Genomic DNA, 15951 nt, shown 5'->3' with positions numbered 1-15951 from the left:
TGCTGGTATCTTTCACTTAGCTTAATATTTCCAAGGTTAAACATGGTATAGCACATATTAGTAGAGTTGACACTTGAGCAATGTGAGGGTTAGGGTCATGGACCCCTGACACAGTCAAAAACCTATAACTTTTGACTCTCCAAAAACTTAACTACTAATAACTGTTGACTAGAAGCCTTAGCAACAACATAGTCAAAGAGCATACATTTTGTATGTTATATGTATTATATACTGCATTCATTACAATAAAGTAAGCTAGAGAAAAGAAAATGTTAAGAAAATCATAAGAGAAAATACATTTACAGTACTATATTGTATTTACTAAAAAAGATCCACATATAGGTGGACCCTTGTAGTTCAAACCCATGTTGTTCAACAGTCAACTGTACTTCATTTCTTTTTATTGTTAAATAAATATCACACTGTATGGAATATACATTTTATTTATGCATTTATCAGTTGATGAACATCTGGGCTGTTTCCACCTTTTGGCTAAAATAAATAATGTTGTAACTGATGGCTACCAGAGGGGAGGTGGGAGGGTGGTGGGAGAGTAAAATGGGTGATGGGGATTAAGGAGTGCACTTGCTATGGGCACCAAGTGTTGTACTGCAAGTACCCCTGAAACTAATATAACACTGTTTGTTAACTGGAATTTAAATATAAACTTAATAAAATAAATAATGTTGCTATGAACATTTGTATATTAGATTTTAGTAACAATTTTTATCTTAAAGTCTATTTTATCTGATATTAAGATAGCCATTCAGCTTCTTTTGGGTACAATTTACATGGTGTATCTTTCCCATTCTTCTTTCAACCCACTGTATCTTTGAATTTAAACTGTGTCTCTTGTAGACAGCATAAATAGTTGGATCATGGGTTATTGTTTTATTAATTTTTTGAATATTCTGCCAATCTCTGGGGAGCCTGGGCGGTTCAGTCAGTTAGGTGTCTGATTTGTGGTTTTGGCCCAGTTCATGATCTCACAGCTTGTAAGTTTAAGCCCTGCATCAGGCTTTGCGCTGACAGTGCAGAACCTGCTTGGGATTCTCTCTCTCTCTCTCTCTCTCTCTCTCTCTCTCTCTCTCTGTCCCTCCCCTGCTTGCATGCTCTGTCTCTTTCTCCCTCTCAAAATAAATAAACTTAAAAAAAAAAACATTAAATATTCTGCCAATCTCTGCCCTGTTCAATCTCTGTTGAATCCATTTAATGCAATTACTGATAAGGTAAGATTTACTTCTGACAGTTTGCTACTTGTTTTCTGTCTTAGGTCTTCTTTGTTTCTCTATTACTTTATTACTACCTTCTTCTGTGTTAAATAGAGATTTTCTAGTGGGTCATTTTGATTATCTCATTATTTCTTTTACGATTTTTATAGGTCACTTTTTAGTGGTTGCCTCAGGATTATAATTAACCTCTTAATTTATAACAATCTAATTTGGATTAATATCAATATAATATCTATAGTATACAAAAACTTTGCATCTTTATAGCTCCATTCCTCCTTCTTAGTTTTGTCATACAAAGTACATTATTCATATATTTTATCTACCTACTAACACAGATTTATAATCATTGCTTTAGTAGTCTTTTAACTCACAAGAAAAAAAAAGTCAAAATCAAAAACTATACTTATGCAATCTTTTATATTTTCCTATATAGTTATTCATACCAGTGCTCTTTATTTATTCATGGGTTTGCATTACTGACTTGGATCCTTTCACTTCAACCTGAAAGATTCTCTTTAGTATTTTTTATAGGACAGATCTATTAGAGACAAATTCTCTCAGTTTTTGTTTACTTGGAAATGCCTTAATTTCCCCTCCATTATTTGAAGAATAATTTTGCTAGATATAGAATCCTTGGTGGACAATCTTTCATTGTTTTTTTTTTTTTTTTTACATTTTTTTTTCAACGTTTTTTATTTATTTTTGGGACAGAGAGAGACAGAGCATGAACGGGGGAGGGTCAGAGAGAGAGGGAGACACAGAATCAGAAACAGGCTCCAGGCTCCGAGCCATCAGCCCAGAGCCCGACGCGGGGCTCGAACTCACAGACTGCGAGATCGTGATCTGACTGAAGTCGGACGCTTAACCGACTGCGCCACCCAGGCGCCCCAATCATTGTTTTTTTTAAAGCACTTTGATTATATCATACCACTGCCTTCTGGCCTGGATAGTTTCTGATGAGAAATCAGTTGTTAATCTTATTGAGAGTCCATTGTACAAGATTAGTTTACTTCTTTATTAACGGCTGTCAAGATTCTTTGTCTTTTGATAGTTTAGTTATGATATATCTGGGTGTGGATCTCTCTGAGCTTCCTCAATGCATAGATTAATGGTTTTCATCAAATTTGCTAAGTATGGGGCCATTATTTCTTCAAATACTCTTTCTTCCCCTTTCTTTCTCTTCTTGTGGGACTCCCAGTATGTTTATGTTAGCCTACTCAGTGGTATTCCACAAATCTATGTGCCTTTTTTTTTTTAAAGCAGGCTTTATGTCCTAAATGGGGCTTGAACTCACAAATCTGAGATCAAGAGTTGTATGCTTTACTGACTGAGTCAGCCAGGCAACCTCTAGGCTGTTTTTTTTTATTATATAATATTTTTTGTAATTTTATTTTAGAGAGAGAGCACACAAAAGCTCACATATTCATTTTAGATTCATTCTTATTTAAAATTTTTGATGCAACTGTAAAACTCACTTTTTTTGAATACAGTGTTATTGATGAATACACAATAATGAATATACAATGTGGATACACAATGTTACATTACTTTCAGGTGTACAACATAGTAACTGAACAAGTCTGTATGCTATGTGTTTTTCCTAGTTATTTATTGTTATGATTTATGTGGGGAGACACTGTTCTCACATTTTCCTTTAGTTTTTTGGGTATGCTTTCCATTAGTTCTCTGAACATATTTAAAACAGCTGACATAAAGTCTTTTTGAAAGTAACTCCAAGCCTGGGCTTCCTCAAAAACAGTCTCTATTGACTACTTTGAGTATGGGTTATACTTTGTTTCTTTGCACATTTCATTTTTGCTGTTGTTGTTACAAGCCAGGTATTTAAAAAAAATTTTTTTTAAATGTTTATTTTTATTTTTGACAGAGAGAGAGACAGAGCATGAGCAGGGGAGGGGCAGAGAGAGAGGGAGACACAGAATCTGAAGCAGGCTCTAGGCTCTGAGCTGTCAGCACAGAGCCTGACGCGGGGCTCAAACTCACACTGTGAGATCATGACCCGAGCTGAAGTCGGACGCCCAACCGACCGAGCCACCCAGGCGCCCCGCAAGCTGGGTATTTTAAATAACATAAAGTAACAATTCTGGAAATCAGAAATTCCCCCTTTCCTGGGCTTACTGTAGTTGTGTGCTCAGCACATTTTCTGAACTGATTCTGTAAAGCTTGTATTCTTTGTCATATGTGGTCACTGCAGTCTCTACTCAGTTTACTGGCCAGTTAATAATTTGAAAGAGATTCCTTAAATAAATGCCTTGAGTCTCAGCCTTTGCTGAGATTGTGTGTGTGGGTTGAGACATGTCTTCAATATTCTGACAGGCAGCTTACAATATTACTTTAGCCTTTACATCCTGCCTGTACAGAGCCTCGGGATCAACCAGAGGTGAGAACTTAGGCCCTTGTCAATTCTTTCTTGGGAAGGTGCACAGCCCTGTGCATGTACATGGTCTTCCAGATTCCCAAGAATATATGCTGCAGCTTTTGAAAGCCCCCTATAAACACCTCATTCCACAGCCTTCTTTCTTTTTAATTTTTTAGTCAGCTTCTTATTTGCCTCAACTACTATCATTCCCACAGGCAGCTGGATGTTAAACAATTGCTACTGATGGTGTATGGTAAGTGTCCCAGGAGATAAGGCTGTTTGCACGGAGTAAGAAATAAAAGACAAGGTCTGTGAATGGAGATTTCCAAGAAATTGCTAGACATGTCAAATAAGGACATTTATCTGGGAAAGGTGCTTTTGGGGGAGCTCTAAACCATTCTTGCCTCCTTTAGAAGCTATTGCTGTATTTCACCAATTTGTGGAGCTATTGGTTCTCAAGGCTATCAACAGAAAGCTGTACGGAGGGGAATGGGAATAGCACAAGATAAAATGTCACTACACTTGCTGTTCTGAGATACAGCAAATGTTCTGAAATAAAAGTTCTCTGGATTTTTTTAAGCCTGTGGTTAACTTCCAGAACTCTGAAAAAGTTTACTTGAGAATTTTTGCCAGTGTTCTCACTGCTTTTATGGAGCAGATTTTCAAAGGTCCTTTCTCCACCAATCCTGATGTTCTGTGTATAATACTTTGTGTGGATGTATATCTCATTTCTCTTGGGTATATAACTAGGAGTGGAATTCCTAGGTCACATGTTAACTCTACATTTAACTTTTTGAGGAACTGCCAAACTATGCTGTGCATTTTACACTTACATTAGTAATGTTATGAGGGTTTTGATTTCTCTACATCCTTGGAAACATTTGTTATTGTCGATCTTTTTTATTACAGCCATCCTAGTAGGTATGAAGTGATACCACATTTTATGTTTGTTTTGCTTTTTAAAGTAAGCTCTACCCCCAATGTGGAGCTTGAAATCATGACCCTGAGATCAAGAGTTGCATGTTCTAGTGACTGGGCCAGCCAGGCACCCCTCACATTGTGGTTTTGATTTGTATTTCCACAATGACTAATGATGTTGAACATCTCTTCATGTGTTACTGGCCATGTAGATAGCATGTTGGAGAAATACCTGTTCAAAGCATTTATCCATTTGTAAAACGAATTATCTGCCTTTTTATTATTGAGTTGTAAGAGTTCTTTATATATTCTGGATACAAGTCCCTTGTTAGATATCTGATTTTGAAATATTTTCTCCAAATGGTTATTTTTTCACTTTATTGATGGTACCATTTGTAGCACAAAAGATTTTGTTTTATCTGTTTTTCTTTTGCTGCTTATGCTTTTGATGTTGTATCTACAAAGGTTCTGCTTAACTCAAGGTCACTAAGATTGGCTCCTATGTTTTCTTCTAAGAGTTTTATAGCTTCAGCTCTTACATTTGGGTCTGATCCTCTCTCAGTTAGAGGTAGGAGTTCAATTTCATGCTTTTGTACATACAGATATCCAGAGTTGCCAAACCATTTGTTGAACAGACTATTCTTTTCTTCACTGAATTGTCTTGGCATCCTTACCAAAACAATCAACTGACCATAAATGTAAAGGTATGTTTCTGGACTCTCAATTCTTTTTCACTGATCTAATATGTCTATTATTATCTTTGTACTGTACTATCTTGATTACTGTGTGTAGCAAGCCTTGAAATTGAGAAGTATGCCTCCTCTTACTTTGTTTTGTTTTCATCAAGACTGTTTTTGGCTGTTCTGAGTTCCTTGCAATTCCATATGAATTTTAGGGTCAGCTTGTATCAATTTCTACAAAGAAGTTAGCTGGTATTCTGATAGGGATTACACTGAACCTTCAGATCAATTTGGGGAGTATTAACATCTTAAAAATATTAACTACTATGATCATGAACATGAGGTGTTTTCCCATTTATTTAGATCTTCTTTAATTACTTTCAACATTGTTTTATAATTTTAATATAAGTTATACATATCTTTTGTTAAACTTATTCCTAAGTATTTTATTCTTTTTGATGCTATTATAAATGGAATTTCATTTTTTAATGGCTCATTGCAAGTGTATAAAAACACAATTGATTTCTGTATATTGATCTCGCTTTCTGTAACCTTACTGTACTTGTTACTTCTAGAGTTTTTTTTATTGGATACCTTGGGATTTTCAACATACAAAATCATGTCATCTGCAAACAGAGATAGTTTCAATTATTCCTTTCAAATCATAATGCCTTTTATTTTTTTTCTAATTGCTCTGGCTACTTCCTAGTCCAATGTTGAACAGAAGTGGCAAAAGCGGACATCTCTGTCTTGTTCTGATCTTAGGGGAAAACTTTCAGTCTTTCACTATTAAGTAAGATGTTAGCTGTGTGCTTTTCTCAGATGCCCTTTATCAGGTTAAGGAAGTTCCTTTTTATTCCTAGTTTGTTGAACATTTTTATCAAGAAAGGTGTTAGATTTTATCATATGCCTTTTCTGTGTCTGCTGAGATGACCATATGGTTTTTGTCTTTTATTCTATTAATATTATGCATTAATTGATTTTTGGATATTAAACCTTACCTTGTGTTCTTAGACAAATCCCACTTGGTAATGACATATAATTCTTTTTATATGTTGCTGGATTCAGTTTATTAGTATATTGTTGAAGATTTTTACATCTATATTCAAAGGAGATAACAGTCTGCAGTTTTCTTTCCTTGTGATGTCTTTGTTTTTTTATCTGGGTACTACTGGCCTCACAGGATGAACTGAGAGGTGTTCCCTCTTCTTCTACATTTTGGAAAACTTTGTGAAGGATTAGTACTAATTTTTCTTTGAATATTTGGTAGAATTAACCAGTGAAACCATCTGGGTCAGAGTTGTTCTTTGTGGGTAGTTTTTTCATTACTAGTTGACTGTCTTAACTTGTTGTATAGGCTTATTCAGATTTTCTATTTCTTCCTGAGTCAATGTCAGTAATCTGTCTTCCTGGAATTAGTCCTTTCATCTAAGTTATCAAATTTATTTGTATACAATATTCTTAGTATTCCTCACTAATCCTTTTTTTTCCCTCACTAATCCTTTTTATTTCTGTATGGTTTGTCCCACCTGTTTTTGTAAATAAAATTGTACTGGCATGAAGTCATGCTCATTTACATACTGTCTATGGCTGCCTGTACTAAAACTTCACAGTTGAACAGCTGTGACAAAGATGGTATTTTTTTGGCCCCAAAAGCAAAACACGTTTACTATCTGGGCCTTTATAGAAAAAAATATGCTGACCTCTGGCTAAAAGAATAAAGTAACACTTGAAGTACTCTGGTCAAACTGGAGCAAAAGGCTTTTGAGAAAGTATTAGAGGCAGGTATAAAGTGTGGAATGAACGAACTGTGATCTAGTTTTATAAGTCTTAGCTCAAAGCTTCATTCCAACCCCTCAGACATCATTTCTGGGGAAACAAACACATTTCCAGATCAGATTCAGTACAAAGATTGAGCTTCATGGAATAAAAAGGAAATTCGAAAACAAAAAGTATTTTGGGCAACTAGGGGAAGAGTAACAAAGGCTATACTGTGAATAATTTTGTTTCTGGTTGAGGTCCTATAATTCTAGGGTACTCTTTCTGAAAGCAACATAAAGGTTCAAAATGCGTAACTTTCCCCCTGACTCTTGAATAGCATGAAAGGCTATCGAAGAGAGATCTTCCAGCTCCCCTCCTGTCTTCACAAAGGGAGAGTAAATCAATTCTTTCTTCTTTCTTTCTTTCTTTCTTTCTCTTTCTTCCTTCCTTCCTTCCTTCCTTCCTTCCTTCCTTCCTTCCTTCCTTCCTTCTTTTTCTTTCTCTTCTCTTCTCTCTTCTTTTCAAGGGTGAGGAGGGGCAGAAGGAGAGGAAGGGAGAGAATTCCAACCAGGCTCTACACCCAGCATGGAGCCCAAAGCGGGGCTTGATCCCATGGCATGAAATCATGATCTGAGCCAAAATCAAGAGGCAGATGCTTAACTGACTGAGCCACCAAGGTACCCCCAATTCTTTTTTTTTAATTTTATTTTTTAAAAGTTATATCCAAATTAGTTAGCATATAGTGAAACAATGATTTCAGGAGTAGGTTCCTTAATGCCCCTTACCCATTTAGCCCATCCCCCCTCCCACAACCCCTCCAGCAACCCTCAGTTTGTTCTCCATATTTATGAGTCTCTTCTGTTTTGTCCCCCTCTCTGTTTTTATATTCTTTTTGTTTCCCTTCCCTTATGTTCATCTGTTTTGTCTCTTAAAGTCTTCATATGAGTGAAGTCATATGATTTTTGTCTTTCTCTGACTAATTTCACTTAGCATAATACCCTCCAGTTCCATCCATGTAATTGCAAATGGCAAGATTTCATTCTTTTTGATTGCCAAGTAATACTCCATTGTGTGTGTGTGTGTGTGTGTGTGTGTGTGTGTGTGTGTGTATATATATATATATATATATATATATATATATATACACACACACACACACATCACATTTTCTATATCCATTCATCCACTGATGGACATTTGGGCTCTTTCCATACTTTGGCTATTGTTGATAGTGCTGCTGTAAACATGGGGTGCATGTGTCCCTTTGAAACAGCATACCTGTATCCCGTGGATAAATGCCTAGTAGTGCAATTGCTGGGTCATAGGGTAGTTCTATTTTCAGTTTTTTGAGGAACCTCCATACTGTTTTCCAGAGTGGCTGCACCAGCTTGCACTGCCACCAACAATGCAAAAGAGATCCTCTTTCTCTGCATCCTCGCCAACATCTGTTGCCTGAGTCGTTAATGTTAGCCATTCTGACAGGTGTGAGGTGGTATCTCATTGTGGTTTTGATATGTATTTCCCTGATGATGAGTGATGTGGAGCATTTTTTCATGTGTTGGTTGGCCATCTGGATGTCTTCTTTGGAGAAGTGTCTATTCATGTCTTTTGCCCATTTCTTCACTGGATTATTTGCTTTTTGGGTATGGAGTTTGATAAGTTCTTTATAGATTTTAGATACTAACCCTTTATATGATATGTCATTTGCAAATATCTTCTCCCATTCTGTCAGTTGCCTTTTAGTTTTGCTGATTGTTTCCTTCGCTGTGCAGAAGCTTTTTATTTTGATGAGGTCCCAGTAGTTCATTTTTGCTTTTGTTTTCCTTGCCTCTGGAGACATGTTGAGTAAGAAGTTGTGGCCAAGATCAAAGAGGTTTTTGCCTGCTTTCTCCTCGAGGATTTTGATGGCTTCCTGTCTTACATTGAGGTCTTTCATCCATTTTGAGTTTATTTTTGTGTATGGTGTAAGAAAGTGGTCCAGGTTCATTCTTCTGCATCTCGTTGTCCAGTTTTCCCAGCACCACTTGCTGAAGAGACTGTCTTTATTCCATTGGATATTCTTTCCTGCTTTGTCAAAGATTAGTTGGCCATACATTTGTGGGTCCATTTATGGGTTCTCCATTCTGTTCCATTGATCTGAGTGTCTGTTCTTGTGCCAGTACCATACTGTTTTGATGATTACAGCTTTGTAGTATAGCTTCAAGTCTGGGATTGTGATGCCTCCTGCTTTGGTTTTCTTTTTCAAAATTGCTTTGGCTATTCGGGGTCTTTTCTGGTTCCATACAAATTTTAGGATTATTTGTTCTAGCTCTGTGAAGAATGCTGGTGTTACTTTGATAGGGATTGCATTGAATATGTAGACTGCCAATTCTTTCTTTTCATGCCAATACCATCTTGGAAATTTACCATGACAGCATGTGTCATATAGGTTTTACCTGTCTGTGACTCTCTCACAATTCATCTCAGCATCTGCAGGCTCTGTGTAAGGTACACTCCTCACCCCTCACATCACAAACATTAGCAACACCTGAGCTGTCTGCAACCTCTGCCCACCATAAGGGTCAGCAACATCCAAATCCTTTCAGTGGAAAGCCAAAGGCAGAGTTTCCAGAAAGGAGAAAAACTCCATAAACAGCATCTAATCTAGGGTTAGTAAAATTCCCAAGAGGCAATAATTCCAGCTAATAGATGATACACCACAGAAAATGGCCTACATGTAAAATTACTCCTTTTATGGAATCTGGGCAATTAGACCCAAACAAACTGTTATGGGTGAACTATTATAATGTTATGTCACATGTAGAAGCAATGGGAATATCTATTATTCCAGATGTGATGTGACGTTTCCTACCAATAATATTGTCATTCCAGCTTAACTCTCAGCCCTGACAACCAGAAGTAACTGGGGCTGAATGGAAGCCATGGGCCTATCACGGAAAGGCTCTGTGGCTAAGCAAGTCCCTTAAATTACACCAAAGAACCCCCAGATCATCTGAGGAGACAAACCTGTCAGTGTAATACAAAGATGAAGGGTTAGAGCAGAGGTTCAACTCTCCCTCATCTATGCCTCATTCTGAGACAAATGCTAGGCCATCATCCAACTCTCCTCTCCCTGAGAGGCATCTCATGCACCTCCAGGTTCTAGCCATTTTATCTCTAAAATCTCAAGCTTTGCCTCAGGATACCTGGCTGGCTCAGTCAATTAGGGCATGCAACTCTTGATCTCAGGGTTGTGAGTTCAAGCCCAACGTTGGGCATAGAGGTTACTTAGCAAAATAATAAACAAACAAATGAAAATAAAATCTCAGCCCTTGCATCTCCAGTTCATCTCTAGGCTCACTTCTTCTGGGCGTTGCAGAGTGGAGGAGACTTCCAAAGTGGAGAGAAGTACTCCTTCCAGCTTTGCTCACTCTTCACCCTTCTCATACATGTCTTTACTCCAGAACACACTATATGGCTTTATTCCTGTATCTGCCTGTCAACTAGCTTCCCAGCCTCCAGTCTTCATGGTGGTCCCTCCTCAATATCACTGACAGCATTGTTTCTATCCCAACACGCTGCAGAGAAGGAAAATAAATCATATCACTCTCACTTTAAAACCTGTTGCACAATTCCCACTGCCAGTAGCATGTACCTCAGTCTTGCCCCCACCCATCTCTCAGCCTTGCCCCTCTAGCTGTCTCTTATGCATCCCATAGGTATCAGCCAAGGTGGATGACCCCGGACTCACAGAAAGAGCCATTCTCTTCCACTTCCATGCCTTTGCACACACTTTCCTTCTCAAGTGCACTTTTATAGCCGCCAAAATGCAGCTTAGAGGCCCCCTCTGTTAAGAGCTCTTTCTGACTTAAGGTATTCTCTTACAGCTCCCACAGCACTTTCTTCGAATGTCTGACAGTTCTCTAAGTGCTAGAATTCCACATTTATACTTTCCCCACTAGGCTAAGGAAGACCATTCAATGGCTAGAATTAGCTAATAAAGATCTAAGACCAACATCCTATAGTACCAAGTATCTGGTAACTGAATTAGCCCCCGGGAATGAAAAAAGGAAGCACAGCAGAAAGTTACTGCTTTCATTATAAAAGTATACGAATTAGTAACATTCCATTAAAGCCCTAAAAAAGCCCCAAAACTACTTCCCATAAATCTATAAATTCCAAGTGCCTCTACAAAATTCCTCAACAATTCACTTCTCAAAACTGTGCCAGAAATAGTTTATGGAATGAATATCAGTAACCCAATGGAATACAGTATAGTTAATGGGCCAAAGTTAAATTACAATTCTTATATGACCCAAAGTTTGGATTTCTTGTTAATTTCTAATTCTTTTAGGCTGGGACCTATTTCTTCTGCCTCACACCTATACCAATTTTAATATTACACCTTTACACTCCATCAGACCAGTCCCTGAAGGCAGCCAAAAGCTTACCTGAGCTGATATGCCAACGAGGAGCAGCCACTTCTGATACTCATCAGTCCGGTAGTGGATCATCTGGCACCCTGCCAGGCTGGCATGTCTATCAAACATCTTCACAGGCTGAGAGTCACCTTCCATGCTCCAGTGGTAGACTGTTGTCTCAGTCACAAGGGCAACAGTATTCACAGAGACCCATTTCCAGAAAATCACCTCTTCTGCCATGGTATGAGACTTCATTTTACTCTTCATTTCAATATTAAAGATTTGAAGTGTCTTTCCAGCTAGTATTTGATGTGACGGAGATTAGAGAAAGATAAATTGAAAATTTGAAAGACAAATTCTTACACTCTTATTTATTTATTCATTTATTTTTATTTAAAGTTTATTTTACTTATTTTGAGAGAGAGAGAGAGAGAGAGAGAGAGAGCGAGAGAGCGAGCGAGCGAGCACAGGAGGGGCAGAGAGAGAAGGAGGGAAAGCAAACCCCAAGCACTATAAGCATGGAGCCAGATATGGGGCTCAAACCCACGAACAGTGAGATCATGACCTGAGCTGAAACCAAGAGTTGGATGCTGAACCAACTGAGCCACCCAGGAGCCCCCATATTCTTATACTCTTAATTCTGAATCCTTTTAATATTATTTTAAGTTGTAAAACTTACAGCTAATCTGATTAAGAGGGGAAAGAAAGTTGCCTGAGTAGTAATTAACCACACCTTGATGTCTCAATATTGAGAAGAGCCTCCTTCAGAAGAATGTAAAAGTGTGTAAATGTAGAATATATGAATAACAATCATAGATCAGTGCTTTTGTTTTTTATTTTTAATATTTATTTATATCTGAGAGAGAGAGAGGCAGAGCGCAAGTGGAGACGGGGCAGAGAGAGAGGGAGACAGACTCTGAAGCAGGCTCCAGGCTCTGAGCTGTCAGCACACAGCCCAATGCAAGGCTTAAACTCAAAAGCCATGAGATCATAACCTGAACCAAAGTCAGACACTTAACTCACTGAGCCACCCAAGGTGCCCCAGAAATTAGTTCTTTTGAAGCAACTATCAAGTGAATCAGTTTTAAATTGATTTTTTCTAGTTTTAAAATATTTTTTCAGGATAAGGCAACAACAATAAGACAATCTTTCTTTGGCATCTCCAACTTTCAAGAAAGAATACTATCATCCCTTCAAATTAAACAACTTGTCCACATAACAGGGTCATTTAATCTTAAATTCTAGACCAGTGCTGTTAAATAGAATTTTCTACAATGTTGGAAATGTTCTGTACCAGCACTACCCAGTACAGAAGACACTAGCTACATGTGGCTATTAGGCATTTGAAATGTGTCTGGTAAGACACATTTAAGGAAAATGAATTTTTACTTTCATTTAACTTTAATTAATTTAAATTTAAACAACCTCATGTGAGTAGCACCCAACAGGGCAACTAGGTTCTAGACAACAGGCTTTAGTATCCATCCTCTGGTAAGAGATTCATATTGTTTCCACCTCTGATAAAAAGCGGAGTTTTGATCTTTGTATCTATGCAAAACTTAGAACTAAGATGAAATACTCTTTCCCCCCAAATTAGGACCAATGCAAGGATTATTTGACCACTTTTTTTTGGCACTGAACAGGATATCCTAGCTAATGCAATAAGGCAAGAAAAGTAAAAGGCATAAAAACAAACAAAAAAAAGAAGTAAAACTGCCTTCATTCACAGACAACATAACTGTTTACAAAGAAAGTCCTAAGGAATCTACCAATCTACAAAGCATTATCAGCACTAATAGGTGAATATAACAATACTGCAGGATATGAGGTCAATATACAAAAATACCACCAGAATTTCTGGATGCCAGCAGCAAACAATTTGGAAATAAAATTTTAAACAGAACTGTAGTATCACTAAAAAGGAAAAAAAAATCCCTCTCAATCAAGAATTCTATATCCAGAAAAACTGTCCTTCAAATATGAGGAAGAAATTAAAACATTCCAAGATAAACAAAAGCTAAGGGAGTCAGGTACCACTAGCACTCTTATAAGAAACGCTAAAGGGATTCCTGCAGGTTAAAAGGACATTAGATAGTAACTCAAAGCCATCTGAAGAAATAAAGATCTCAATAAAGGTAAATACATGGGTAATTATAAAAGCTAGTATTATTGTAACTTTGGTTTGTAACTTCGTCTTTTGTTTTCAACATGATTTAATAGACTCCAATATTAAAAAATCAATGAGTAGTCTAAAAACTAGTATTATTGTAACTAGTCTGTAACTATACTTTTTGTTTTCTACATAACTCAAGAGATGAATGCATAGAAAATAATAATTAGGGGCGCCTGGGTGGCGCAGTCGGTTAAGCGTCCGACTTCAGCCAGGTCACGATCTCGCGGTCCGTGAGTTCGAGCCCCGCGTCGGGCTCTGGGCTGATGGCTCAGAGCCTGGAGCCTGTTTCTGATTCTGGGTCTCCCTCTCTCTCTGCCCCTCCCCCGTTCATGCTCTGTCTCTCTCTGTCCCAAAAATAAATAAACGTTGAAAAAAAAAAAAAAGAAAATAATAATTAGTTTATGTTTTTGGATACACAATGTATAAAGATGTAATTCTGCGACAATAAAAGAAGTGGGAATGGAGATGTAAACGAACAGAGTTTCTGTATGTTATCAATAGATACAAACAGAGAGGGAGGGAGGCAAACCATAAGAGACTCTTGAACAGAGAGAACAAACTGAGGGTAGATGGGGGGTGGAGGAGAGGGGAAAAGGGTGATGGGCATTGAGGAGGGCACTTGTTGGGAGGAGCACTGGGTGTTGTATGTAAGCGATGAACCATGGGAATCTACCCCAAAAATCAAGAGCACACTTTACACACTGTAGGTCAGCCTATTTGACAATATGTTATATTAAAAAGATAAAGAATAAAAATTTTGCATAAAAAATGTTAAGCCAGTATAATTTCAAATTAGATTGTTATAACTTCAGAGTGTTAAATATAGTCTCCATAGAAAACACAAAGAAAATAGCTGTAGAATATACACAAAAGAAACAAGAAAGGAGTTTAAATGTTTTCACACAAAACAAAAACAAAAACAAAAAACACCAAGTAAACATAAGGAAAAGATAGTAATGTAAGAAATGAAGGACAAAAAAGCCATAGAGTATGTAGAAAAAAAATAGTAAAATGACAGAAGTCCTTCATCAGCACACATTAAATGTAAATGGATTAAACTCTCCAATCAAAAGACACAGACTGACAAAACAGATACAAAAACGTGATCCAACTATATGCTATCTAGCAAGACTCATTTTAGATCCAAAGACACAAAGAGGTCAAAAGTGAAAGGATGAAAAAAGATACTCCATGCAAACTGAAAGAGAGCAGGATGGTTAATTTCAGACAAAATAAACTTTAAATAAAAAAAATTGCAAAGAAACACATCATGCTAAGTGAAATAACCCAGTCAAAAAAAGACAAATATTGTATGATTCTACATATATTAGGTATCTAGAGTAGTCAAAATTGTAGAGACAGAAAATATAATGGTATATGCCAGGGACTGAGAGAGGAAGTTCCTCATTCCTTCCTCTCCCAGTTATTGTTTAATGGGTCCAGAGTTTCAGTTTTGCAAAAGGAAAATAGTTCTGAAGGGGGATGGTAGTGATGGGTATACAACAATATGAATGTGCTTACACTAAAAAATGGTTAATATAATAAGTTTCATTATATGTATTTAGCCACAATTTTTAAATATTGAAAAAAAAGTTGGAGATTTCAATACCCCACTCTCAATAATTAGACAACTAAACAGAAAAATATATTTGAATACTGCTGTCCAATTCAACCTGACATCTTTAGAACACATCACCCAACAAGAAAATATGTTCTTTCCAAGTATACCTGGAACATATTTGAGGACAGATCATATGCTGGCTATAAAAGTCTTAAGAAAGTTTAAAATTTGAAATCATATAAAATAAATTATCTGATTATAATAGAATTATTAGAAATCAATAATAAAAAAGTGGGATATTTCCAAATTTTGGAAATTCAACAACACACATGTAAATAACCCTTAGGGCAAAAATACTGTTTTAAATGTCAAGATCTTAAAAGAAGATCTCAGCGGCTCCTGGCTAGCTCAGCATGCAACTCTTTTTTTTTTTTTTTTTAATTTTTTTTTTTCAATGTTTATTTATTTTTGGGACAGAGAGAGACAGAGCATGAACGGGGGAGGGGCAGAGAGAGAGGGAGACCCAGAATCAGAAACAGGCTCCAGGCTCTGAGCCATCAGCCCAGAGCCTGACGCGGGGCTCGAACTCACGGACCACGAGATCGTGACCTGGCTGAAGTCGGACGCTTAACCGACTGCGCCACCCAGGCGCCCCCTTAGCATGCAACTCTTAATCTCAGGGTTGTGAGTTTGAGCTTCATGTTGGGTGTACAGATTACTTAAATAAATACTTTTTAAAAATGTACTTACAAAAGAAGATCTCAAATCAAGTAAGTTTCCACCTTAATAAACTACAGAAAGAGCCAACAAAACCCAAAGGAACAAAAATATAGAGATTAAGAGTAGAGC

The 15951-nt window shown here is 37.2% G+C and overlaps 1 protein-coding gene across 5 annotated transcripts in view; it reads right to left on the bottom strand.

Annotated features, from left to right (window-relative positions):
* CLTCL1 (clathrin heavy chain like 1) overlaps positions 1–15951 on the bottom strand; it is a 104720-nt gene that overhangs the window by 68048 nt on the left and 20721 nt on the right. For all 5 annotated transcript variants that reach the window (XM_047827660.1, XM_047827659.1, XM_047827658.1 and 2 more), the window contains one exon: positions 11399–11667. In XM_047827660.1, the coding sequence (XP_047683616.1) occupies positions 11399–11667 (269 nt within the window). The remainder of the gene's footprint in view (positions 1–11398; positions 11668–15951) is intronic.

The sequence above is a fragment of the Prionailurus viverrinus genome, chromosome D3 (assembly GCF_022837055.1).
Source record: "Prionailurus viverrinus isolate Anna chromosome D3, UM_Priviv_1.0, whole genome shotgun sequence".
NCBI lineage: Eukaryota > Metazoa > Chordata > Mammalia > Carnivora > Felidae > Prionailurus > Prionailurus viverrinus.
This window is presented reverse-complemented; position numbering and strand designations above follow the sequence as displayed.